The 27286-nt window shown below is 41.2% G+C and overlaps 1 protein-coding gene across 1 annotated transcript; it reads right to left on the bottom strand.

The window, feature by feature from the left end:
• Positions 1-931: 931 nt before the first annotated feature.
• On the bottom strand, positions 932-26244 carry ufm1 (ubiquitin-fold modifier 1). Its single transcript, XM_029770350.1, has 6 exons — positions 26139-26244; positions 25979-26035; positions 24080-24137; positions 17407-17446; positions 16352-16384; positions 932-2011 (listed from the first exon to the last, which is right to left on the bottom strand). Coding segments are annotated over exons 1-6 (303 nt in total). The 5' UTR covers positions 26141-26244; the 3' UTR covers positions 932-1898.
• Positions 26245-27286: the final 1042 nt, after the last annotated feature.

The raw sequence follows: 27286 nt of genomic DNA, 5'->3' as shown, positions 1-27286 counted from the left end.
CGCTAGTCTATCTCCTGTTTCTGTAGTGTGAGGCAGCTTGATTTACTAGTATACTACCTGGACAGGATGCTAGTCTATCTCCTGTTTCTGTAGTGTGAGGCAGTTTGATGTACTAATACACTACCTGGACAGGATGCTAGCCTATCTCCTGTTTCTGTAGTGTGAGACAGCTTGATGTACAGTACACTACCTGGACAGGATGCTAGTCTATCTCCTGTTTCTGTAGTGTGCGTGAGACAGCTTGATGTACAGTACACTACCTGGACAGGACACTAGTCTATTGCAGGGCCCATGATACAGCAGCTCTTTCTAACACCTTGGCATTAGTCTGATTAGGAATCTTCATTTTCACCATCAGTCCCTACCGTGTATCAGTTGCAGGTTAATCTCGTCCACGAGCCTCCCCCCCCCCCCCCCCTCCCTCTGGCAGTAATTGAGCCTGAGGGTGTTAGTTGCAGGTTGGCGTGATGCACAATATCAGTATTTGGTTGATGGGACCCAATGCATTACATCACAGTGTGTAGTGTATTGCTAGGGGTTTGCAAAATTCCATTAACTTTCACAAAATTCTCTGGTTCTCCAGAAATCCTGTTTGGACGATTCTGGATTTCCTGCTTATTCCTTCCTGATTCTGTGAATCTTCAAACCGGGAATCTTCCAACCAGGGAATTTTGAGACCTTAGTTGATTTTCATGTTTTTTTTTTCCCCCGTTTGAGTCATTTTAGCAGATGCTCTTATCCAGAGCTAGTAGCAATTAGGGTTATGTGCCTTTCCTCGGGGATTTGAACAAGCGACCGTTCAGTTACTGGCCTAATGATATTTTAACAGTTAGACTCTGCTATACTACATGCCAGTGTTGACTACTGTACTAAATTAAATGGACACGCAGCAGTACTGTTGGAATCAGACAGACGGCAGCAGAGATCCATGTTCAGTTTATCACAATACAGTTTATTCTTTAAAAAACTTTTTTTTACATTGAACCTTTATTTAACCTGGCAAGTAAATTCTGGAGGGTACAGATTGAAAAACCCATGTTCAGCAAAGATTGAAAAACCATCATGGGTTTTCCTTAACGCCCCAAACCAGACTTGAAATAATGGCATTACAAAATGATCTCAGCTAGAATGGGAAATGCAATATATTAAAGTTACCTACATGAATATATTCCAGAAAGATCTGCATTGTAAGTTATGGATGCTTGCTTGGACAGTATTTGTCTCTAGAAAAGGATGCTCGACAAGACAACCTCAGGATGTAAAACAGACAGCTTCTTTGAACAAGCATAATTTATTAAACAAGTGATATAACAATGCTCTCTGAAGGCATGCTGAATAAGCTAAATCATTTGAATGTGTAGTACAAATCCACATTAAATGCAGTCCTCTTCAAAAAGCAAGTACATGCATACATACCTAAATATGCCTAACCATGTTGGACAAAAAGAGGCAGATCTATTAGCCATTTACCATTACAACTAAAATTAGGTACACAAAACTACAACTGTTCCCAAACTCAAAGCACATTGTCTGCTAAGCTTCCGCCAAGTCCTTCTCTTGAAGCCGCCAGAGTGTGTGTGTGTGTGTGTCTGTGTGTAATCAATTACTTCAGTGTGAGAATATCTATGGGCAGCCTGGGGTGACGCTGCATTTGGATAGTGCAGACAGTATAGACAGAATTAAGCTTGCAGCTGCAGTGTGTCTCTTTGAGTAGAGGTTTGTGTGTGTGTGTGTGTGTGTGTGTGTGTGTGTGTGTGTGTGTGTGTGTGTGTGTGTGTGTGTAGTAATTTCAGGTCTAGAAAATATATACACAAACACACTGACACTCACACACTGAGTGTTCCGCAGGTCAGAAGTGAAACATGATGATTCAGCCGGTGTGTGTGTGTGTGTCTGAGTCATTGGGTCTTCGAGGAGGATGAGGAAGGTCGGTCTGTTCCTACTCCCCTTCCTCCCACTCGGTCTCTGGGAATGATGCGCAACTCTGAACCGTGCTTCAGGAACACATTCCCTGGAAAATAACAACAACATAAATCGTCAATAACATCAGAGAATAGAAGAAAACAAACGTTCTCCATAAAGAGTCGCCCCCCACCTGAAAACAGTTGATAGTATTGTCACTGCAGTATTCACCTTGTCAGTCTTTCCTAGGCATTTCTCTAGCGCCATAAAAACTCACAGCACCAATCCACAGACACCTCCAGGAGATAAATGAGACGAACTGATAGATTGAGCTACTAAAACACAGCAAATCTGTTGTAAAATATATCAAGTAGTAACATCCCAAAACAGCCCATAGACTAGTGTTCAAGTACTGACAGATAGGTTAACGTTAGCCTATACTACTAACAACTAGCTAACAGGAAATGATTCCCTCTGAGGCAATACATTATCATTAGCATAACAATACGGAAGACTTAAGGGTAGTGCACGGTGATTACAGCAGATGGTGTTTACAGGGCACGGTGATTACAGCAGATGGTGTTTACAGGGCACGGTGATTACAGCAGATGGTATTTACAGGGCACGGTGATTACAGCAGATGGTGTTTACAGGGCACGGTGATTACAGGGCACGGTGATTACAGCAGATGGTGATTACAGGGCACGGTGATTACAGGGCACGGTGATTACAGGGCACGGTGATTACAGCAGATGGTGATTACAGGGCACGGTGATTACAGCAGATGGTATTTACAGGGCACGGTGATTACAGCAGATGGTGTTTACAGGGCACGGTGATTACAGCAGATGGTGTTTACAGGGCACGGTGATTACAGCAGATGGTGATTACAGGGCACGGTGATTACAGCAGATGGTATTTACAGGGCACTGTGATTACAGCAGATGGTGTTTACAGGGCACGGTGATTACAGGGCACGGTGATTACAGGGCACGGTGATTACAGCAGATGGTGATTACAGGGCACGGTGATTACAGGGCACTGTGATTACAGGGCACGGTGATTACAGCAGATGGTGTTTACAGGGCACGGTGATTACAGCAGATGGTATTTACAGGGCACGTGATTACAGCAGATGGTATTTACAGGGCACGGTGATTACAGCAGATGGTGATTACAGGGCACGGTGATTACAGCAGATGGTGTTTACAGGGCACGGTGATTACAGCAGATGGTGATTACAGGGCACGGTGATTACAGCAGATGGTGATTACAGCAGATGGTGTTTACAGGGCATGGTGATTACAGCAGATGGTGTTACAGGGCAGAGTGATTACAGCAGATGGTGGTTACAGGGCACGGTGATTACAGGGCACGGTGATTACAGGGCACGGTGATTACAGGGCACGGTGATTACAGCAGATGGTGTTTACAGGGCACGGTGATTACAGCAGATGGTGTTACAGGGCACGGTGATTACAGCAGATGGTGATTACAGGGCACGGTGATTACAGCAGATGGTGATTACAGGGCACGGTGATTACAGGGCACGGTGATTACAGCAGATGGTGATTACAGGGCACGGTGATTACAGGGCACGGTGATTACAGGGCACGGTGATTACAGCAGATGGTGATTACAGGGCACGGTGATTACAGCAGATGGTGATTACAGGGCACGGTGATTACAGCAGATGGTGATTACAGGGCACGGTGATTACAGCAGATGGTGATTACAGGGCATGGTGATTACAGGGCACGGTGATACAGCAGATGGTGATTACAGCAGATGGTGATTACAGGGCATGGTGATTACAGGGCACGGTGATACAGCAGATGGTGATTACAAGGCATGGTGATTAAAGGACTTGACGGACAGAGAAAAGTAGCCAAGAGTAAGTACTCTACCTTATGGATAGCATTTATATAGTATGACATGTATTCAACGGCCTGCTTTCTCACGTCTTCATGTACAACTAGTGCAAGGTGAAGAAAGCCAGGCGTGGGTGCTGTAGGCTACCGCAAGTGCAGTTTACTATCTATAATACATGGGTTTTATATAGCCCAGAACTTTTCATGGACCCAAAGATGAGTTTAGTTCAACTGACTGTCTGCTCACAACTACATTATTAAAACACTTTTTTTTTTTTTAAAAACAGCCTTCAAAAGGAATGGAAGAGTAAAGTTATTTATTGAGCCATTCCTGAAAAGTAACACATTCCAAGAAACATCTTTAATACACACCACTCTCTGCTATCCCACAACACTCCATCTACCTGGAGGTCAATGCTAGCTAGCTGAATAGCCTATGCTATTCTAAATGAAATCAAATTACATCAGCCGATGTCACAAAGTGATGTACAGAAACCCCCCAAACAGCAAGCAATGCAGATGTAGAAACACGGTGGCTAGGGAAAAACTCCCTAGAAAGACAGGAAACTAGGAAGAAACCTAGAGAGGATCCAGGCTGATGTTGTTCAAAACGTTCATAGATGACCAGCAGGGTTAAATAATAATAATAATAATAATAATCACAGTGGTTGTAGAGGGTGCAACAGGTCAGCACCTCAGGAGTAAATGTCAGTTGGCTTTTCAAGGCCGATCAGGGCTCTGTGTGTAACATGAGGCACGAAGGAGCACTCTCTCATACCCCTGCACATCGACTCAGTACTGGTACTCCCATGTATATTGCCAAGTTATCGTTCGTTACTCATTGTGTATTTATTATTACATGTTATTTTTCTATTATTTCTCTATTTTCTTTGTCTCTGTATTGTTGAGCAGAGTTGCAAAGAAAAAGCCATATCTCAGACTGGCCAATAAAAAGAAAAGATTAAGATGGGCAAAAGAACACAGACACTGATCAGAGGAACTCTACCTGGAAGGCCAGCATCCGCCTCTTCACTGTTGACGTTGAGACTGCTGTTTTGCGGGTACTATTTAATGAAGCTGCCTGTTGAGGACTTGTGAGGAGTCTGTTTCTCAAACTAGACACACTAATGTACTTGTCCTCTTGTTCAGTTGTGCACCGGGGCCTCCCACTCCTCTTTCTATTCTGGTTAGAGCCCGTTTGCGCTGTTCTGTGAAGGGAGTAATACACAGCGTTGCACGAGATCTTCAGTTTCTTGGCAATTTCTCGCATGGAATAGCATTAATTTCTCAGAACAAGAATAGACTGACAAGTTTCAAAAGAAAGGTCTTTGTTTCTGGCCATTTTGAGCCTGTAATCGAACCCACAAATGCTGATGCTCCAGATACTCAACTAGTCTAAAGAAGGCCAGTTTAATTTCTTCTTTAAATCAGAACAACAGTTTAACTGTGCTAACATAATTGCAAACTGTTTTCTAATGATCAATTAGCCTTTTAAAATTATAAACTTGGATTAGCTAACAACTCAGGACTGATGGTTGCTGATAATGGCCCTCTGTACACCTATGTAGATATTCCATTAAAAATCAGCCGTTTCCAGCTACAGTAGTAATTTACAACATGAACAATGTCTACACTGTATTTCTGATCCATTTGATGTTATTTTAATGGTATTTTTTTTAAATAAACTTCCTTGTTTTTGAAAGAAAAGCTAAGTGACCCCAAACTTTTGAATGGAAGTATATGTATGTATGTATATATATATTGTGGCAGACGGCAGGGAGAGGTGAAGGGAGTGGTTATTGAGGGGAGATATCTTGCAGCCCACTGGCTCCACCCCCGAGCCTTATATGGACTTCCTGCCCCAACAAGGCAAGGCAAGGCTGTCGCTGGTTAAGCCAGGGAGTGCTTGGGGATAAAGGAGGAAGCAGCCTGCACAAAGGGGCAGAGTAAGAAGAGAGCAACGTGCGTTATGAAGAGCGGGAAAGATAATCACTAAAGGGAGGGGGGATCCTTAATAAACTTCCCCTTTGCATTCTACTGGTGCATGTTTTGTTATTGAACTTGGAGACGTGGAAACCCCACACCCTTGAGCTTGCTACATAACATATTTTATTGTGAACATGTTTTTAGAAACTGTTGCAATGGTATTAAAAATAAAAAAAACAAATACATTATTTTACATAAGTATTTCAGACCCTATGAGACTTGAAATTGAGCTCAAGTGCATCCTGCTTTCATTGATCATCCTTAAGACGTTTAAACCACTTGATTGGAGTCCACCTGTGGCAAATTTAATTGATTGGACATGATTTGGAAAGGCACAGACCGGTCTATATAAAAGGTCCCACAGTTGACAGAGCAAAAACCAGGAATTGAAGGAATTGTCCGTAAAGCTCCCAGACAGGATTGTGTCGAGGCACAGATCTGGGGAAGGGTACCAAAAAATGTCTGCAGCATTAAAGGGCCTTGGTCAGGGAGGTGACCAAGAACCCAATGGTCACTCTGACAGAGTTCCTCTGTGGAGATGGGAGAAAGTTCCAGAAGGACAACCATCTCTGCAGCACTCCACTAAATCAGGCCTTTTCGGTAGAGTGGTCAGACGGAAGCTACTGGTCAGTAAAAGGCACGTGACAGCTCGCTTGGAGTTTACCAAAATACACCTAAAGACTCTCAGACCATGAGAAACAAGATTCTCTGGTCTGATGAAACTAAGATTGAACACTTTGGCCTGAATTTCAAGCGTCACGTCTGGAAGAAACCTGGCACCATCCCTACGATGAAGCATGGTGGTGGCAGCATCATGCTGTAGGATGTTTTTCAGCGGCAGGGACTGGGAGACTAGTCAGGATCGAGGGAAAGATGAACGGAGCAAAGTAGATCCTTGATGAAAACCTGCTCCAGAGCGCTCAGGACCTCAGACTGGGGCGAAGGTTCACCTTCCAATAGGACAACGACCCTAAGCACACAGCCAAGACAATGCAGCAGTGGCGTCGGGACAAGTCTCTGAATGTCCTTGAGTGTCCCAACCAGAGCTCGGGCTTGAACCCGATCGAACATCTCTGGAGAGACCTGAAAATAGCTGTGCTGCAACGCTCCCCATCCAACCTGACAGAGCTTGAGAGGATCTGCAGAGAAGAATGAGAGAAACTCCCCAAATACAGGTGTGCCAAGCCTGTAGTGTCATACCTAAGAAAATGCAATGCTGTAATCGATGCCAAAGGTGCTTAAACAAAGTACTGAGTAAAGGGTCTGAATACTTATGTAAATAGGATCTTTTTTTTTTTATAAAAAAGTTTATAAAAAATGTTTTTGTTTTGTCATTATGGGGTATTGTGTGTAGATTGAGAGAACAATACAATTTAATGAATTTTAGAATAAGGTTGTCTGAAGACACTGAAATATATATATATAATTTTTTTAAGTTGATTTCAATTTGCCATATTTTCCAAATTTGCTGTTTCACAAAAGTTCTGAACGTATATCCATTTTACAGACACGGTATACTTTATTCTTATTTTTAATACCACCCTCCAGCTACATTCAGCCCCTCCTATCTATCTCTGAACACCATCCAGTTTTGATTTCTATTGGCAAATATTTTTCAATTGTGCTGTGATGTTTCACAAAAGTTCTGAACCTTTCTATTCTCCGTTTCTAAAGACTCTAAATGAAAAAGACATTTAGCTAAGAGTATCAATTGATTGATTGACTGACTATGACTTTTCAAAATCACCCAGCAGTACTATTTGCAGAGTTACCTCCAGATAAATGTTGCAATTCTTCAGCAATTCCTGAACCTGCAATCAAAACCAAGCCACATCTGGACAGTACCAAAACATGTGATCTAATGATTCTGCAAAATCTGCAACGCTGGGATGGTTGTATCCCCATATACATAACATTATATTGGTTGCAAGAATTTTGTATTATTTAAATTGAAAAACTAGGTCGTTTTGTGCCATGGAATCGGTACATTGAAAAATCTTTTTCCAACTATTTTGCGATCTATATGGCACGGCTGTCAATTTGTTGGTCCTTAAATGAAACTGGTATACTTTTTTTTTTGGTCTTTATTGCAGGGGCCAACAGACAAGTTCCTTACTTTCTCCCCCTTCCACTTGCCTCTTCTAAACTACACGACATTGTAAAAGTTGTTTTGTTTTGTCGTCCAATACGTAACATAGTACACTTCTAATAACTTGGTTGTAATCCAGAGAGGTTAGAACAATTATCTCGATCCTCTATGAGGCTGTGGAGGGATCCACATTGTGGATTTAAAAGAAAACATGAATCACCTGCAAACACCTTGATTTTTATGCCCTAGAGTTCTAGCCCTTTGAAAATTATTGGATATGATTTTAATAGCTAACATTTCGATGGCCATTATAAATAGATATGCCGATAGTGGACAACCTTTTTCACTCCTCTTGACTGTTTAATGCTTTCTGAGATGTAGCCATAATTAAATAATTTACAGGGATACTTTACTTTAACCCATTGTATAAGAGATTCTCCAAAATTGAAATATTCCAGGCATTTTTATATAAATTCCAGTCATACTGTATTAACACTCGTGTGGTGTTTGGGGTCTGTGGGACCCATTTCAAATGTTCACGAAGACTCATTGGCCTTGGCTCATTTTCTGTGAAGAACATGTAAAATAACACATTTTCATTGAGAGCACCCTGTGCACACCCCTACACATTTATATTACATATGTGGTGTTCGGGACCACTGGACCCAAGTAATAAAAGTGTGGAAAAGTGTGTAGGTGAAAACAAAATGTTTGCTGTGTGCCTTCACTCGGTCTCTCTCCTCCCTGGGTCTGCTGTTTCAACATAGCACCAAGAACCTGTCTGTCTCCCGCTTTTCTCGCACTCTTTACCCTTTGTAGTGTGTGAAACTACACAATGTCTTGAGGGAACCTGCACAATGTGATTACAATACATTATTTTGATACATTGTGGGAAAATACTGAATTTTTTTACACTCTACCCCAGCCAGGTGCAAATTGGGGGAGGGAGAACAAATAAATTGCTTTGCATGTGTGACTCCTTACCACATTCAATCAGTATGGAAAAAAATCATCTCTGCTCACAGGGCCTTAGAATTTTTTTTTGCAGAGAGAGAAGCTAGTGTGGAAGAAGTGTCTTCAACTTTGGAAGATGAAGAATTTTCCAAATATGAGGATCATGTCTGTCAATTCAGAGTCTGACAGTGAGTTGGAAGAAGGTACGATTGACCTTCAGCCAGATCTAGGACCAGCTCATCAGCATCCTGCAGAAGGAGAAATATTGATGTCAAAAAATTTTGAAATTGAATGGTCTTCTTGCCCAAGGAATGAGCCACCCGGTATGGCTGCCAATGTGATAAGGATTCAACCAGGGCCAACGCAGATGGTGGTTACTCATGTGCAGCAAATAAAGTCTTCTTTTCAACTGTTCATCCCAAACACCATCCAGAAAACCATTCTGGACTACACTAACTTGGAGGGAAAAAGTGTTTTTGGAGAGATGGAAAGAGATGGACCAAACTGATTTACATGCCTACTTTGGGATTCTTATCCTTGCTGGTGTTTTCAGATCCAAATGGGGAATCCACAGAATCCCTGTGGGATGAAGAAACTGGCAGAAAACCTTTCAGTTCAACGTCGTCTCTGGAAAACTTCCACATTACTTCCAGAATTATCTGCTTCGATAACCGAGACACCAGACCAGCTCGGCGTCAGAGAGGCAAGCTAGCTGCGATCAGGTCAGTGTGGAACAAGTGGGTGGACTGCCCTTGGCCCAACGTTACTGTTGATGAGCAGCTTATGCCATTTAGGGGCCGCTTCCCCTTCAGGCAGTACATAACGTCTAAACCTTCAAATTATGGAAACAAGATCCGGGATGTCTGTGATGCTGCTTCATCATATGCGTGGAACTTGCAAGTGTATACAGGGGAAGTCAGATGGAGGAGCCCCTGAGAAGAACCAAGGGATGCGGTTTGTACTCGACGTGACACAGGGACTCCGTGGCCACAACATCACGTGTTAACTTTTTTACTTCGCACAAGCTTGGACAGGAGTTCCTCAAAAGGAAGCTGATGATGGTAGGAACAGTAAGAAAAAAAAAAAACAAGCCAGAGCTCCCACCTCAGCTGTTGAATACACGGAACAGGCCTTTCAATTCCTCTAAGTTTGTGTTCACGGCTGCCACATCCCTAGTGTCCTACGTGCCAAAGAAAGACAAAAATGTGGTACTCGTGAATACGCTGCTCAGGGATGGGAGAATCTGTGGTCAGGAACATCAAAAAACTGAAATCATAATGGATTACAGAAATAATCTGTCTGTAAACAATTGTTGGAAAAATGACTTGTGTCATGCACGAGGTACATGTCCTAACCGACTTGGATCGAAAGTAGTGCACCATATAGGGAATAGTGTGTCGTCATTTGGGATGCAGAAGTAACTGACTCCTAAGGGAGTCTCAAACCAGCCAGTCTGGTTAGGGTAAGACTGGACTTCATACTCACATAATAACGTGTTAGTATGCCTCCTTGGAGCATCACATCAATATCCATGAAGAAATATAATAAACCACATTTACATACAAGCTTACGTTGGGTCTATTCTGTTATTATCTGATCCCCCTCTTTAGTCACTATCGTTCCGTCCCAAACAACATACACTAGTCCCTATGTAGTGCAACCATTTTTGACCAGAGAGCCCTATTGGCCCAGATCAAAACCAGTACACTACAGGGAATAGGGTGCCATTTGGGATACAGCTTGCAAATCTCATTCCTACAGACAACGGTACCCACCACAGTCCAATATTTACATAATGACCTGGTATCAACAGAAGGTATCAACCACAGTCCAACCACAGTCCTCTATCTACATAATGACCTGGTATCAACAGAAGGTATCAACCACAGTCCGGACTATTTGCATTGACCCCCCACCACCACCTTTGTTTTTACACTGCTGCTACTCATTGTTTATTATCTATGCATAGTCACTTTACCCCTACCTACATGTACAAATTAACTCCTGTACCCTCAACTAACTTTATTTTTTTTAAACTGCATTGTTGGTTAAGGGCTTGTAAGTAAGTAAGCCTTTCACGGTAAGGTCGACACCTGCTATATTCGCCGCATGTAAAAAATAACATTTGATATTGACATAAAGCCCTGTTACCAACAGAAGGTATCTGTCCACGGTAGTTGTTGTTGATTATCTGGGTATGTGAATTAGTATCATACAGTGACTTCAGAAAGTATTCACACCCATTGACTTTTTCCACATTTTGTTGTGTTATTACTGGTCTACACACAATATCTCATTATGTCAAAGTAGAATTATGTTTTTTTTTTTACATTTTGAGAAATTAATAAAAAATAAAAAATGAAAACCTGAAATGTGTTGAGTCAAGTCATCAGCCCCTTTTTTATGGCAAGCTTAAATAAGTTTCAGGAGTAAAAATGTGTTTAACATTACTTTTGAATGACTACCTCATCTCTGTACTCCACACATACAGATAATTGTAAGGTCGAGCAGTGAATTTAAACATAGATTCAACAACAAAGATTCAACCACAAAGACCAGGAAGGTTTTCCAATGCCTTGCAAAGGGCACCTATTGGTAGATGGGTAAAAATAAAATAAAAGCAGATATTGAATATCCCTTTGAACATGGTGAAGTTATTAATTACACTTTGGATGGTGTATCAATACACCCAGTCACTACAAAGACACAGACGTCCTTCCTAACTCATTTGCCAGAGAGAAAGGAAACCGCTCAGGGATTTCAACACGAGGCCAATGGTGACTTTAAAACAGATACAGAGTTTAATGGCTGTGATAGGAGAAAACGGAGGATGGATCAACAACATTGTAGTTACTCCACAATACTAGCCTAAATTACAGAGTGAACAGAAAGAAGCCTGTACAGAATAAAAATAATCCAAAACATGCTTCCTGTTTGCAATAACGCAGTAAAGTAAAAGTGCAAAAAAATTGAAGATATGTCAAAAATGTAGTCTATTTCAGAAGAACATAATAACAAGTGGCTGTGGGCAACACTAGTTAATTAAGCAGACAGGATTTGCTTAGAATTCTGTGGCATTATTTTGTAGTATGAATAATACAATTGAACAAAGCTGAATAAAATAGAAAGGATATTTCCTCCAAACGATTTCCAAGGAAGTGCGAACATGCTGTTCTGTGTTGAGCGGTTAACAACAAAACAGGTCTTCCAATATGCTTAATTTAGAGTTACGAATATTTAGTCGTTATACAAATGTTGGGCAATATGTTTTGATTTTTAATACATGCTCTAATGATGATTTGAAAAAAAAAAGTCTCATGAAAGGCATGAGCTCTGCTCTGTTTCTTGTGTAGGCTGCACACACTTCATCAGTCTCTCATTCACTATTTGACAAGCACTTAATTATATTCTCACTAGGTCTCGAATTTCCTGGTGGCAACCCCCTTGTGTGGCCGTAATGCCCCCTAAAAAAATACATGCGTTTTGAGGCCAAAGTGGCTGTTGTACCCTTCGAGCTGAATATAATATTCAGAATTCCCTTCTACCGACTGCCGTGCTCTGAAGCACCTCTCACTCACAGGGCTCTCTCAGATATCTTAATTCTAAATAGCCAATGCCCGTCACGTGATCGGGTCCTTCTCACAAGCATCTCCGCTAAGTAGTAGGCTAAAAGTGAAGACAGACACATTGCGTCCCTGTTATGGAATTCCGAGGCTCATATTGAAGAAGTTAGAAGAACTGTCCACATTTACTTTTCGTTATTCAACAAGATGTGTAGGCCTAACGAACTGCAAAAGCACTAGCCTATGTCAATCTACTATCCCCCCATAGTACAAAATCAATAAATATTCCAAACATAGTCCGGGACAGTTGTGAGATGCGATAGAGCACAAATTAATACAACTATTAAAAAAATATATATAATAATAATAATAATAATAATGTTTTAAAAGCAATGTGGCTGATGCAACAGATCAGAACGATTAGCTTCAAATGTTGATAAATAATTTTTTCCAAATAAACACAGCAATGCGCACAGAGCAGATTAATGTTTGAAAATGCAATCAATTAGCGAGAAAACACTCTTCCGAAAAGCGACCAGAAATGCGATTATACATGTAATGCTCTTATAAAAGTGTATTTTAATGATGAAAATTATCTTCCCCAAACATGAAACTCACGTGCCACCTATGTATGCCAGTTAGGCTCTATACCGATTGTAAAGTGGATTAATGTACTTCAATTTTAAGAAGTTACTTGGCCACTTTAGAACAAACCTCATCAAAACATATAGGTGTATGGGCTATGCATACTGTAAGCTATGGACAACAAACACAGTTGCATTTTATTGATGGCACTTTGAATGCACAGAGATACCGTGACGAGATCCTGAGGCCCATTGTCATGCCATTCATCCACCGAGATCATGTTTCAGCATGATAATGCACGGCTGATGTCGCAAGGATTTGTAAACATTTCCTTGAAGCTGAAAATGTCTCATGCTGTGTCAGGCAAATTCTGGTCACACCAGATATGGACCCAACTTTTTAAAGGTATCTGTGACCAAAATATTTATATCTGTATTCCCAGTCACGTAAAATCAAGATTAGGGCCTAATGAATTAATTTAAATTGACTGGATGTCCTTATATGAACTGTAACTCAGTAAAACCTTTGAAATAGTTTTTTTGTTCAGTATAATATCAATTTCTTTTCCTTCCTCTAGTCCTACTAGGGATAGACCAAATGGGGCAGTTCTATGCTATCTTAAAGCCATATCAACCATCAGACAGGGCCTGCAACAGCCTATTGAACATAGTTTGAGTTGGAGACGCCATGTTACTTTAAAAAGGACGTGGGTTGACGCATCTGAACATTTGGAGCTTACTTCGTCAAAGCCAACTGATTGATCTTATTTTAAATGAATACACTATTGAAACGTGTTTCTACTGGTGTCTTCGCCCAATATATTATTGACCATTGCCCAGCTGTTTGTGTTAAGAGATATGAGAATACAAAATTCTAAGCTTTGTGTCACCACAAAGAGGAACTTTAAAAACATCAGTGAACAGGCTTTTTTTTCCCTTTTCTTCTTTACATGATCTTTACTTTAGTGACCTTGATTGTAGCTCAGCTATCCCTGAACATTATTTCGCTTTTAGCCATTCTGAAGATGCCTTCAATGCTATTGTGGATAATCCATTGAATGCCTGGTACACTCCGGAATTATCAGAAGTCATTCATAAAAAGAGATGACGCTTGGGTCAAGGCCAGGAACACAGGCTTCGGACCAAACTGGCAAGCTTTGAAGCAACAGGCATCATTGTGTGAAACCAAAAATCAGAAAGGCTAAATCAGATTATTACGTAAACTCTCTTTCGGATTGTAATGGGAACCCGGCTAAATTCTATAAGAAAAACCAAAAAATAAAGTGTTCTACTTCTTCCTCTCTGCCACAACAAATTAATTCAGACACAGGCCTCATTACAGGAAGAAAAAAAAATGCCATCACTTATGCATTTAATTAGCATTTTATTTTGTATTATTATTATTTATTTTATTTCAGCGGGCTCTCTTTCAAATAATTTCTAAGCTTATTCACAATGACATTGGGCTGGATACTGATAAGGGAAAACTTGCTGAATGATAAGAGAAATTATAGTCAAAGCTTTTATTTGAGGTTATTTACAGAAAAATAATCCCCTGACGCTTTGCTAGCAATAGACAACAAGAAATCCAGAGGGGCCGACCAATTGGATCCTAGTGTTCGTCGCCCACCATAGTTGGTTCAATAACCCACTTTTTAAAATTTGTATTTAATATTATTATCAGGAAATATTCAAAAAGTATGGAAATCAGCTCTTGTGCTGCCGCTCCATAAGGTCGGGGATAAACAGAAACAGATCTTGTCTCTCTCGTCAGCAGGAAGCAGATTGTGCAGTTAACCTTTCTACCTGTTCTCAATTATGGTGATACTACTTTACCAAAGTGCAGCTGCTTCTACTCTTAAACCCCTGGATGCCATTTTTCATAGCACCCTTTTCTTTATCACAGGAAATCAATCAATCAAATGTATTTATAAAGCCCTTCTCACATCAGCTGATGTCACAAAGTGATGTACAGAAACCCAGTCTAAAACCCCCCAAACAGCAAGCAATGCAGGTGTAGAAACACTTTAAATCACTGTATTCTTTACCAAAAGGTTGGCTGGACCTCTGAAGTCACATTATTACACTCTTTCTGTTTACAAAGCCTTGCTCCACAAGCTTCTGACTTACTTAACATCACTGTTATCAAACCAGTTCAGAGGGCTGGTTAACTCTGGAGATGCCTTTGGTGTCTAGAAAGTTCGGTAAATAAGCCTTTTGGTTTCTTTGCACCTTGCGTCTCCAATGCACTTTAAAATTGGAGGAATTGGTGACTCCAAGGGCATTTCAGACGGTTGTTAGGGAAACTTTTTACTGAAGAATGTGTGTTTCATGTCTGTGTTTTGCTTTTCATGCATAATATGCATTTAAATGTGTGTATGAATGTGTTTATTGTATTTTGATGTGTATTGTGGTGCTTCATAGGGCTAATCTGGAAAAGACACCTTGGTCTCAGCATTGACTCCCTGTCTAAATAAAGACACCTTGGTCTCAGCATTGACTCCCTGTCTAAATAAAGACACCTTAGTCTCAGCATTGACTCCCTGTCTAAATAAAGACACCTTGGTCTCAGCATTGACTCCCTGTCTAAATACAGGCACCTTGGTCTCAGCATTGACTCCCTGTCTAAATACAGGCACCTTGGTCTCAGCATTGACTCCCTGTCTAAATAAAGACACCTTGGTCTCAGCATTGACTCCCTGTCTAAATAAAGACACCTTGGTCTCAGCATTGACTCCCTGTCTAAATAAAGACACCTTGGTCTCATCATTGACTCCCTGTCTAAATTAAGACACCTTGGTCTCAGCATTGACTCCCTGTCTAAATAAAGACACCTTGGTCTCAGCATTGACTCCCTGTCTAAATAAAGACACCTTGGTCTCAGCATTGACTCCCTGTCTAAATAAAGACACCTTGGTCTCATCATTGACTCCCTGTCTAAATTAAGACACCTTGGTCTCAGCATTGACTCCCTGTCTAAATAAAGACACCTTGGTCTCAGCATTGACTCTCTGTCTAAATAAAAGTTAAATAAAACATTTAAAACAACCAACTTAACAGCGCTTGAAGAATTAGAAAAATATTATTGTACAATCCAGGTGTGCAAAGCTTAGATTTACCCAGAAAGACTCTCAGCTGTAATCACTGCCAAAGGTGATTCTAACATGTATTGACTTGGGGTTGACTACTTATGTAATTAAAATATATTAGTGTTTTATTTTTCATAAATCTTTTATAAAAAAAGTTAGGATTTTTCTTCCACGTAGACATTAAAGTATTGTGTAGATTGTTGACAAAAAAAAATAAATCTATTAAAACCATTTTAATCCCACCTTGTAACACATTGTTTTATAAATCAAGTTATTGTTGTCATCAGTGTGGACGAGAAGACAGAAGACTCACCTGCTGTCTGAGCTGGGTTGATGCCGATACCGTCTGTCATGAGCACAGAGAGAAAAGGGATTAGCATATATAGCAATACATGAATGTTAACACCAAAACATGAATAAATAAAACTAAGAATTAAACATGCAAAAGAGTGGTTGAGAGAGGGGGTCTGATGAGTAAGATTGACACATATGTTCACATGGTAACGCTGCAGCATTAGGCACAACAAAAACAAAAACATTTAACAGTATGTGTTACATAGACGGACATCTTTTACAAGGACCTTTTTTTTGTAAAAGAGATTTTACAGATACAGTGGCTTGAAAAAGCACCCCCCCCCCCCCTTTCTGATGTTCTCTACTTTTGCATATTATTGATACTGAACGTTATCAGATCTTCAACCAAAACCACATTTTAGATAAAGGGAACCCGAGTTTACAAACACCCAATTCCCCGGTGTGAAAAAATGATTGCCCCTTTACACTCAATAACTGGTTGTGCCACCTTTAGCTGCAATTACTGCAACCAAACGCTTCCTGTAGTTGTTAATCAGTCTCTCACGTCGCTGTGGAGGAATTTTGGCCCACTCTTCCATGCAGAACTGCTTTAACTCAGAAACAATTGTGGGTTTTCAAGCCTGAACTGCTAGTTTCAAGTCCTGCCACAACATCTCAATGGGGATTAGGTCTGGACTTTGACTAGGCCAATCCAAAACATCACATTTGTTTTTTTTAAACCATTTTCATGTAGACTTGATTGTGTGTTTTAGATCATTGTCTTGCTGCATGACCCAGCTGGGCTTCAGCTCATAGATGGATGGCCTGACATTCTCCTTTAGAATTGTCTAACAGAGCAGAATTCATGGTTCGTTCTAAAGCAAGTAGTCCAGGTCCTGAGGCAGCAAAGCATCCCCAAACTATCACACTACCACCACCATGCTTGACCATTGGTATGAGGTTCTTAAATGTGGAAGGCAGTGTTTGGTTTTTGCCAGACATAATGGGACCCACCAGCACAATGTAACAGACTCGCCTGTTTCTATTAATACTGACACAATGTAACAGACTCACCGTTAGTAATGATGGCGCTGGTGGCTGCTGGTACTTTGAACTGTGAGAGGAAACAGACAGAATGATCATGCTATACACCTGGATCTCAGTAGTCCAGGGGTGTTGAAACCTCTCCTCTGTGACCCCCAGCCGTTCCATGCATTTGATCTATTCCAGACCTAGCCCACCTGATTCACCTTGTCAACTCATCCTCAACCCCATGACTAAGGTGAATCAGGTCAACTATTTCAGGGCTAAAACAAATGTGTGAAAATGTCTACGGGTTCCTGTGAAGAGGTTTGAAAACCCCGGAAGGACAGCCAGGTGAGAGGGGACTTGGGTTTACAGGCTCACAGGGAGAGAGGGGAGTCGGGCTCACAGGGAGAGAGGGGAGTCGGGCTCACAGGGAGAGAGGGGAGTCGGGTTTACAGGCTCACAGGGAGAGAGGGGAGTCGGGCTCACAGGGAGAGAGGGGAGTCGGGCTCACAGGGAGAGAGGGGAGTCGGGCTCACTGGGAGAGAGGGGAGTCGGGCTCACTGGGAGAGAGTGGAGTCGGGCTCACTGGGAGAGAGGGGAGTCGGGCTCACAGGGAGAGAGGGGAGTCGGGCTCACAGGGAGTGAGGGGAGTCGGGCTCACAGGGAGAGAGGGGAGTCGGGCTCACAGGGAGAGAGGAGAGTCGGGCTCACAGGGAGAGAGGGGAGTCGGGCTCACAGGGAGAGAGGGGAGTCGGGCTCACAGGGAGAGAGGGGAGTCGGGCTCACAGGGAGAGAGGGGAGTCGGGCTCACAGGGAGAGAGGGGAGTCGGGCTCACAGGGAGAGAGGGGAGTCGGGCTCACTGGGAGAGAGGGGAGTCGGGCTCACAGGGAGAGAGGGGAGTCGGGCTCACAGGAAGAGACATGCACTGCCACAACTGTGTGAGTGTGTGTCAGTAATGATGTGAGAGTCGCTGTTTATTCACCCGCCCACAATTTCTAATAAGCCACCCACCCGACTAAATGTGATAAAGTGAAAATCTGAGGCCCACACCCGACTCTAACCCTCAAATATAGAAAATGTGCTGTACAGTCAGAGATGTTGTAAAGATATTTTGACTGAACTTTTTAGATGATGTTTCTGATTATAATGTCCCACATTTTGGGAGGCTATTTGTTAGTCAACTTAGTCAGCTTCTCTTCTGTCATTATATGTTGACTAAACAAAGCCTTGCTCACCAGAATAATGTCAAATCTATAGAATTAACACTTCAATCTAGTTGACATTGGTAAAATTTGTTTTCTCTTTCATCTCTGCTTCTCTCACACAGCAAAGATGTTTAGGGACCGGGGGGGAATAAAAAGCAATAACTAAAAAGAATGGGAAAGATTTTCCGTGCAAAATGTTCAAATGAGATCAATTTTAAAGGAAATTAAAAAGCTGTTCAAAAGACCCAACATCTTTTTTTGATATGATTTCAGTTCGGCTTGGATGCATATTTTGTGTGGTTGAAATACTAATCAGCTTTTATGATGCTGATAAAGATAGGGACTGTCTGTAAAGGTTCTAACCACGCAGTCATTCTCACAAGATGCTGAAAGAAATCAGTTCTCCACTCCTGTTCCTGAGTCAAAATGTACATTTGGTGTATCATTTTACTGCAAGAAATGCTTAATAGTATTGAGCAAGAGTTAATAATATATTGGCTATGTGAGAAGTTATAGATCTACAGTCAGTGTCCAGATACGCTATTATTACATTTAACCCATCTGAACAGTACAGTTCCCTTGACGTGCCATTTTGAAGTCCCCCGTCATGTGACTGTGGAATTTGTATCGCGCCTCACAATCATTATAAATAGAGCCGCCACTGCGATCAACCACTTTTACTACTTCACCAAATCTTTCCCAAACATTAGACTACTGTTCAGTCCCTCCCTTATCTTTATTTTCAACTCTACATTTCACATGTTTTTTGTTTTTTTCTTCCTGAATTACAACTCCGAAATTGTCCTTTTTGCCTCAGTGGATTGACGTAAAATGTTTTGAATAAATTCCCAAAATGATTTACTGTGTATTTGTTGCCTACAGTCAGGCCCAAAGCAACGTGCTACACCAGATACAAAATTATGAAAGAAAAACCCTCAAATGTAGCCTACAGATACGAATTGCACAAGAATTATACATTGTCATATTTTATGCATTATTTTCATATTATTCAACCCTAAACCTGCCCGTCCTGCGGACATAACCGCAGGGCATGCGGGTTAAGAGTCAACCCACGCATCTCTACTTGTCACGGAGGTTGCTGAGCTTCGATAGAGAGGAAAAGTGATGGAGGATTATCTTCATGCTCTGTAACTGCAGTAGCGATTAAAGGATTTGTCCTAATAAAATGTAAAAACTGTGAAAACGCTGAATGTTCCAGTTGCTTAGAGGAACGTCTAATCTCTTCTATTGAGTTCTCCTAACTGGGCACTTGGGGTTTGTTTTCTAGTGACTGCAAAGTTTTGGCAAATAAAACAAGCACGCACCAAGTCCATTGCAAAAATAATGCTTAAATAGCCTATTTATTGATGAAAATACCAGTCAATGTAAATACATTTGACCGGTCATGCATTTCGGTCTATGGGTTAATTTGCATCATTTAGTGGAAATAAATTGGTGTGTGTATTTTTCGTTAGTTGTTATGATTCTTCTTCTTTATAAAGTGCAAAGCATAGTGATACAGAGTTTAAGATGAAAATATGTCAGACAGTGTGAGAGTTGCTGCTACAGTTCCTGTTGCTGCTGGCGTGAAATATGCTTTTATAAGACAAATAATTGTGCAACAATTTTAAATGAAATCGCATGTTTAAAACAGTTCTGATGGCCATGATTGAATTTTTTTTTTTTTTAAATACTATTTTTACTTCTAAACTGATAAGTGAAGTGGGCTTCCCATTCAAGTGCAAAATGGTAGGCAGGCTTCAGTGTGTCACACTGAACAATGTGAGCTCGCAGCAGTATGCATTTTGAAAACTGTGTGTGAAACCTGAACATTTCACTTCATATTATGAGGCACGTCTTACCTTGCTTCAAAGTAGCCTAGACAAAATCTGTTTCTATAAAACGTAGAGTCAATTATTTTATAAAGACCTCCATATGCCATTGAAACTAGTAGTCTTTTTCTCTCTCAAGTTCTATTGGTTTTCAAAATCAACTTTCTTTCATTGTCCAGCAGCCAAAGGCACAATCCTAGTCATATTAGCATCCCATGCTAGTTGATGATAATCCTAGTCATATTAGCAACTCATGCTAGTTGTTGATAATCCTAGTCATATTAGCAACCCATGCTAGTTGTTGATAATCCTAGTCATATTAGCAACCCATGCTAGTTGTTGATAATCCTAGTCATATTAGCAACCCATGCTAGTTGTTGATAATCCTAGTCATATTAGCAACCCATGCTAGCTGATGATAATCCTAGTCATATTAGCGACCCATGCTAGTTGATGACAATCCTAGTCATATTAGCGACCCATGCTAGTTGATGAGAATCCTAGTCATATTAGCGACCCATGCTAGTTGATGACAATCCTAGTCATATTAGCAACCCATGCTAGTTGTTGATAATCCTAGTCATTAGCATCCCATGCTAGTTGTTGATAATCCTAGTCATATTAGCAACCCATGCTATCTGATAATCCTAGTCATATTAGCGACCCATGCTAGTTGATGATAATCCTAGTCATATTAGCAACCCATGCTAGTTGTTGATAATCCTAGTCATATTAGCAACCCATGCTAGCTGATGATAATCCTAGTCATATTAGCGACCCATGCTAGTTGATGACAATCCTAGTCATATTAGCGACCCATGCTAGTTGATGAGAATCCTAGTCATATTAGCGACCCATGCTAGTTGATGACAATCCTAGTCATATTAGCAACCCATGCTAGTTGTTGATAATCCTAGTCATTAGCATCCCATGCTAGTTGTTGATAATCCTAGTCATATTAGCAACCCATGCTATCTGATAATCCTAGTCATATTAGCGACCCATGCTAGTTGATGATAATCCTAGTCATATTAGCGAACCATGCTAGTTGATGATAATCCTAGTCATATTAGCAACCCATGCTAGTTGATGACAATCCTAGTCATATTAGCAACCCATGCTAGTTGTTGCATCTTTAGATCTCCCCTCTTTCTAAATTTGGAATGAATATGTTCATCTCTGTCACATGAAACAGCTTTCATTTGCAATGTACTTTTAACAACTGTGTTTTCTGGCTAATTGCATTATGGAACAAACATTTGCGGGTACCCCAATGGCGTGTACCCCAATGCAGTGCTTATAATGTGAAGAAATAATAGTTTACAAAATGTTTAAGCTAAATGTTCTGATCTGTTGCATCAGCCTCATTGCTTTTGAAAGTTTTTTTGTTGTTGTTGATGTACTGGTTGAATGAATTTGGGATCTTTCATCCCACAACTGTCCCAGAGTCAGTTTGGAATTGGCAAATGTATTTTTCCCGCAAAGAATGGCACGCTGATTAAACAGAACAGGTAAACTTTTCTAGTATGGGGGAATAGTAGACTGACACAGTCTAGTGGTTTAGCTGTTCGTTACTCATCTTGTTGACTGTGGAAAAGTAAATGTGGATAGTCGTGGATAGGACCGCACACCGTTGCATCCTCCTGCATGTTCTGTTAAGATGAATTACTCTCATCAAGATGTACTTTCTATTATTCTGATCACAGTGGGTGGACACCCTAATCAGGTTACACACCCAATGCATATGGGTACGGTACTTTTCTCAAATGTCTGGTCAATTAAAATGCTTTCCGGTCAAATTTCCGGCCCTACATTTTCCTAAAAGGAAACGGTGGTGGTGGTGGTGGCACACACACGCACGCACACACACACACACCACAAAACTCATCAAGGGAGAAGGGAGGGGAAGCTAATCATTAACGAAAGATTCCGCTATCTATGAGAAACAGCCTGAAGGCAAAATACTAATAATTGAGATTTCGTTCGAAGGAGAAAAAAATAAAAATTACTCTGCTGTCTACTGTCAAACTGTTAGAATCATCCTCAGCATTCTAAGAACATAATTGTCTCTGTGAAGATTCTACTTTGTATAAAGAGGACAAAGCATATAGCAGCAGAAACAGCAATCACTCATGTCTGCTTGAATCATGATGAGCCTCATGAGTTTCCTATGGGGTTATAGAGGAACATAACTCAAGAGAATGCCCCTGTTACTGTCACACAGAGACAGAGAGAGACAGAGGAGATGCCACTAGTCTGAAATCAGGGAGATAAGGATGGCTAAGCGAGCACGGAGCAGCACGGGCATTCTAAAATCAATCACAGATGAGCAGGAGAATGAGGAGAGAAAGAAAAAACGTATTATGTAGCTGGGAATGGAGAGTGGACAATGGGTTGAAGAGGGAGGGTAGGAAAGATACAAATGAATTACTGCTACTCTCAAAGCATTACCCATCTGCCTCATTTAATCTTTAGGAGTGAATACTCTGTCCATTATTTGGATGGTGATTATTGTAATAGGTTGCATTCATAAATCTAAATATTAAAAGGGAAAGGATCCACTGATTCAAGGAACTCTGATCGGTATTCGGCAAGACAAACAATGGTCCTCTCCCAGCCTAATATCTACTATAAATTGTTTATTGACTTAATAGCATGTGGAATGACAGTTCTAGCTACCGAAGCAGGCAGGGTGGGACCAGACTAAACAGAGAGGAGATGCTCAAGCCTGGTATCTATATTGTATATCCTGTATTGTTGCCATGTCATACATGTAAGAGAGGAGACAGAGGAAAGACTCTAGCCTTATCCTTACTATAGGTGTTTTATCTAATCTTTGATAGTTGCCATGCAACAGAGGAGGACTCAAGCCATCTCGTATCCATACTGTAGGCAAAGCCTATGTGCTGTAGCCAACTCTAGTATTATATCATTGCTATGCCATACATGTATGAGAGGAGACTGAAGAGAGACTCAACCCTCATATCCATACATGTATGAGAGGAGACTGAAGAAAGACTCAACCCTCATATCATAACGGTATGAGAATAGACTGAAGAGAGACTCAACCCTCATATCCATACATGTATGAGAATAGACTGAAGAAAGACTCAACCCTCATATCCATACATGTATGAGAATAGACTGAAGAGAGACTCAACCCTCATATCCATACATGTATGAGAATAGACTGAAGAGAGACTCAACCCTCATATCCATACATGTATGAGAGGAGACTGAAGAGAGACTCAACCCTCATATCCATACATGTATGAGAGGAGACTGAAGAGAGACTCAACCCTCATATCCATACATGTATGAGAGGAGACTGAAGAGAGACTCAACACTCATATCCATACATGTATGAGAGGAGACTGAAGAGAGACTCAACCCTCATATCCATACATGTATGAGAGGAGACTGAAGAGACTCAACTTTCATATCCATAACGGTATGAGAATAGACTGAAGAGACTCAACCCTCATATCCATACGAGAGGAGACTGAGAAGAGACTCAACCTTCATCTCCCTACTCTGTGCTTTTGTTCCTCTTTTTTTGGGGGGGCTACATCTTGTAAAGTGGGTTGTGACCCCTTAAAAATGCTTTCACTTGACTTGTTGTATTATAGCCCAGCTACTAGTATTTTTTTGTTGCAATACCCAGTTTGAGATGAACTCACCTCCTCTGCTGCAAACTTCAACACGGCTGTAAACGGCGTGCTCTCTGGGACACTTAGTCTGAAACAAGAAATACAGTCCTATTTTATATCACTCCAACTGTCTGCCCCCCCCCCTTTCACTTTTTCCTTTCCTCTCCCTTGTGTAGTCGGTAAGGAAAGGCTTCATAGGCCTATTTGCCGTGGTGTAATCGGTAAGGAAAGGCTTCATAGGCCTATTTGCCGTGGTGTAGTCGGTAAGGAAAGGCTTCATAGGCCTATTTGCCGTGGTGTAAATCGGTAAGGAAAGGCTTCATAGGCCTATTTGCCGTGGTGTAGTCGGTAAGGAAAGGCTTCATAGGCCTATTTGCCGAGGTGTAATCGGTAAGGAAAGGCTTCATAGGCCTATTTGCCGTGGTGTAGTCGGTAAGGAAAGGCTTCATAGGCCTATTTGCCGAGGTGTAATCGGTAAGGAAAGGCTTCATAGGCCTATTTGCCGTGGTGTAAATCGGTAAGGAAAGGCTTCATAGGCCTATTTGCCGTGGTGTAATCGGTAAGGAAAGGCTTCATAGGCCTATTTGCCGTGGTGTAATCGGTAAGGAAAGGCTTCATAAGCCTATTTGCCGTGGTGTAATCGGTAAGGAAAGGCTTCATAGGCCTATTTGCCGAGGTGTAATCGGTAAGGAAAGGCTTCATAGGCCTATTTGCCGAGGTGTAATCGGTAAGGAAAGGCTTCATAGGCCTATTTGCCGTGGTGTAGTCGGTAAGGAAAGGCTTCATAGGCCTATTTGCCGTGGTGTAGTCGGTAAGGAAAGGCTTCATAGGCCTATTTGCCGTGGTGTAGTCGGTAAGGAAAGGCTTCATAGGCCTATTTGCCGTGGTGTAATCGGTAAGGAAAGGCTTCATAGGCCTATTTGCCGTGGTGTAGTCGGTAAGGAAAGGCTTCATAGGCCTATTTGCCGTGGTGTAGTCGGTAAGGAAAGGCTTCATAGGCCTATTTGCCGTGGTGTAGTCGGTAAGGAAAGGCTTCATAGGCCTATTTGCCGTGGTGTAGTCGGTAAGGAAAGGCTTCATAGGCCTATTTGCCGTGGTGTAATCGGTAAGGAAAGGCTTCATAGGCCTATTTGCCGTGGTGTAGTCGGTAAGGAAAGGCTTCATAGGCCTATTTGCCGTGGTGTAGTCGGTAAGGAAAGGCTTCATAGGCCTATTTGCCGTGGTGTAGTCGGTAAGGAAAGGCTTCATAGGCCTATTTGCCGTGGTGTAGTCGGTAAGGAAAGGCTTCATAGGCCTATTTGCCGTGGTGTAGTCGGTAAGGAAAGGCTTCATAGGCCTATTTGCCGTGGTGTAGTCGGTAAGGAAAGGCTTCATAGGCCTATTTGCAGAGTCCTGTTCTGTGTTGACTGTTCAACTATGACGTCAGATTTCATAAAGTGCAAAAACAGCAGGTCATCAAGATACGTGGTGACATATGGTAGGCAGGCTGAAAGCCTGGAACACATAGGCTAGCTAGTTAGCAATGTTGTGATTTAACGTTATTTGTAAATGTCTGCAAACACATTGCAAGAGAGGGTTATGTTATTCGCTCACTGTGTGCCCAGATACTAAGCAAATGACAGTGCTAATGGCAACAACGAAAGCATCTGCAAAAACTGACTACTGTCATTGTGAATTGGCATGCTAGCTAACTAGCTGGCCAGTGACAGCTGTGTTATGGTTCATGGGAACAACATGTTTCCAAGAGGTAACATCTAGCATCTTGCAATTAGCTAGTACTAGTAGCTAGATAGCTTCAATACTTAGCTAACTACAGGCGAATATAATGAAGATCACAGCTAGCTAAACAAGCTACATGCATGGGTGTGACGGTAAGCATCAGTATTCATTGATGTTTATAGCTAACGTTAATGCTGATCTGTCACTTACACTTTGTATGGTAGCCGGGGATCCGACGTCAGAGTGATTTTAAACGTGACTTTAGACCTGATGGAGGAAACAAACACAGTTATCATCACACTGCTTTTTTTGCTAAATAATAGTCATATATTAAATGTGTATTATAGGACAGAATGAGAGGTAAACTTACATTTTCTTGGTGACTGTGGTCTCTACTGCACAGCGTTAACGTAGACCCGGAAGTCAGAAGGACTCCGTGGAACACGTCATCAGTTTGGTTTGGTTTTTGCGCAGCCTCGCCGAATGAGTTTGATGGTTTTTTTTTATTGAAATACTTAAACAATTGTATTCCATTGATTTATTGTATAGTAAAGTCTAGAAACAAGTAACAAAACAGAAAGAGTTGTGCTATTGAAAGATAGGCGTCTTTCACAGAGTGCTTGTCAATTTACCGTAACATACGACCACATGCGCACACCTATTTGTACATTTGCAGAACTACAAGCCCAAGTGACTGACAATGTATTTGTTTGAAGAATCAACTATTAATATACCATTACTATATACAGAAAATATAGGATAGCGATAACCTTTTTCATGACATTAGACTAGAAGTAAAGTGTGCAGTGATTTGCGGAATGTATGCTGCCTTGCTCTCATGCATGTATAAAGTAATCTCGTGCATTTATAAGGTCAGAATGTACAGTGCATTCAGAAAGTATTTACACCCCCTTAACTTTATCCATGTTTTGTTGTTACAGCCTGAATTTAAAATAGATTAGATTGAGATTTTGTGTCACTGGCCTATTACACACTATACCCATTAAGGGGTAAGAATACTTTGTGAAGGCGCTGTACATTCCCTTGCTCTCATTCATTTATAAGGTCATTGATTAATTGATAAAAAAATCCCCAATAGCCTTTTCCTCTACAATGTGCTGAGGTTTGCTCTCTAGAGCAGATAGGTCAATGCAGATAGTGCAGATAGGTCAGTGCAATAGGCAGTAATGCATCCTTCTTTAGCTAAACATGTCAAAGTATGATGGTGCCTAATGGTATAGACATTGGTAGTGAACTACGTTTGACCAGGGCCCATCAAAAGTAGTGCACTATGTAGTGCAGGGCTCTCCAACCAATGATGTATGTAAACCCTGGATAGCTGATGCTATGTATTGGTGATTAAGAGGCTTTGAAGCCGCCGGGCGGCCATGTTGTCACTCCCCAGTAGGAGCAGTCTATAGGAATGAATGGAATTCTACACTATTTCATTTAAATGTTTCATGGACAAAATTACATGTATTTAAGAAGTTTTTGTTGTTGTAGAGGGGACAGTAACAT

The sequence above is a fragment of the Salmo trutta genome, chromosome 12 (assembly GCF_901001165.1).
Source record: "Salmo trutta chromosome 12, fSalTru1.1, whole genome shotgun sequence".
Lineage (NCBI taxonomy): Eukaryota > Metazoa > Chordata > Actinopteri > Salmoniformes > Salmonidae > Salmo > Salmo trutta.
This window is presented reverse-complemented; position numbering and strand designations above follow the sequence as displayed.

What these genes read in the sequence shown, in the direction of transcription:
- ufm1 (XM_029770350.1), bottom strand. An exon ending in CCCCGGCTACCATACAAAGT is followed by an intron (nt 24,138 to 25,978) that starts GTAAGTGACAGA and finishes TTCTTGTTTCAG; the next exon opens with ACTAAGTGTCCCAGAGAGCA. An exon ending in CAACCCAGCTCAGACAGCAG is followed by an intron (nt 2,012 to 16,351) that starts GTGAGTCTTCTG and finishes GTTATTTTCCAG; the next exon opens with GGAATGTGTTCCTGAAGCAC.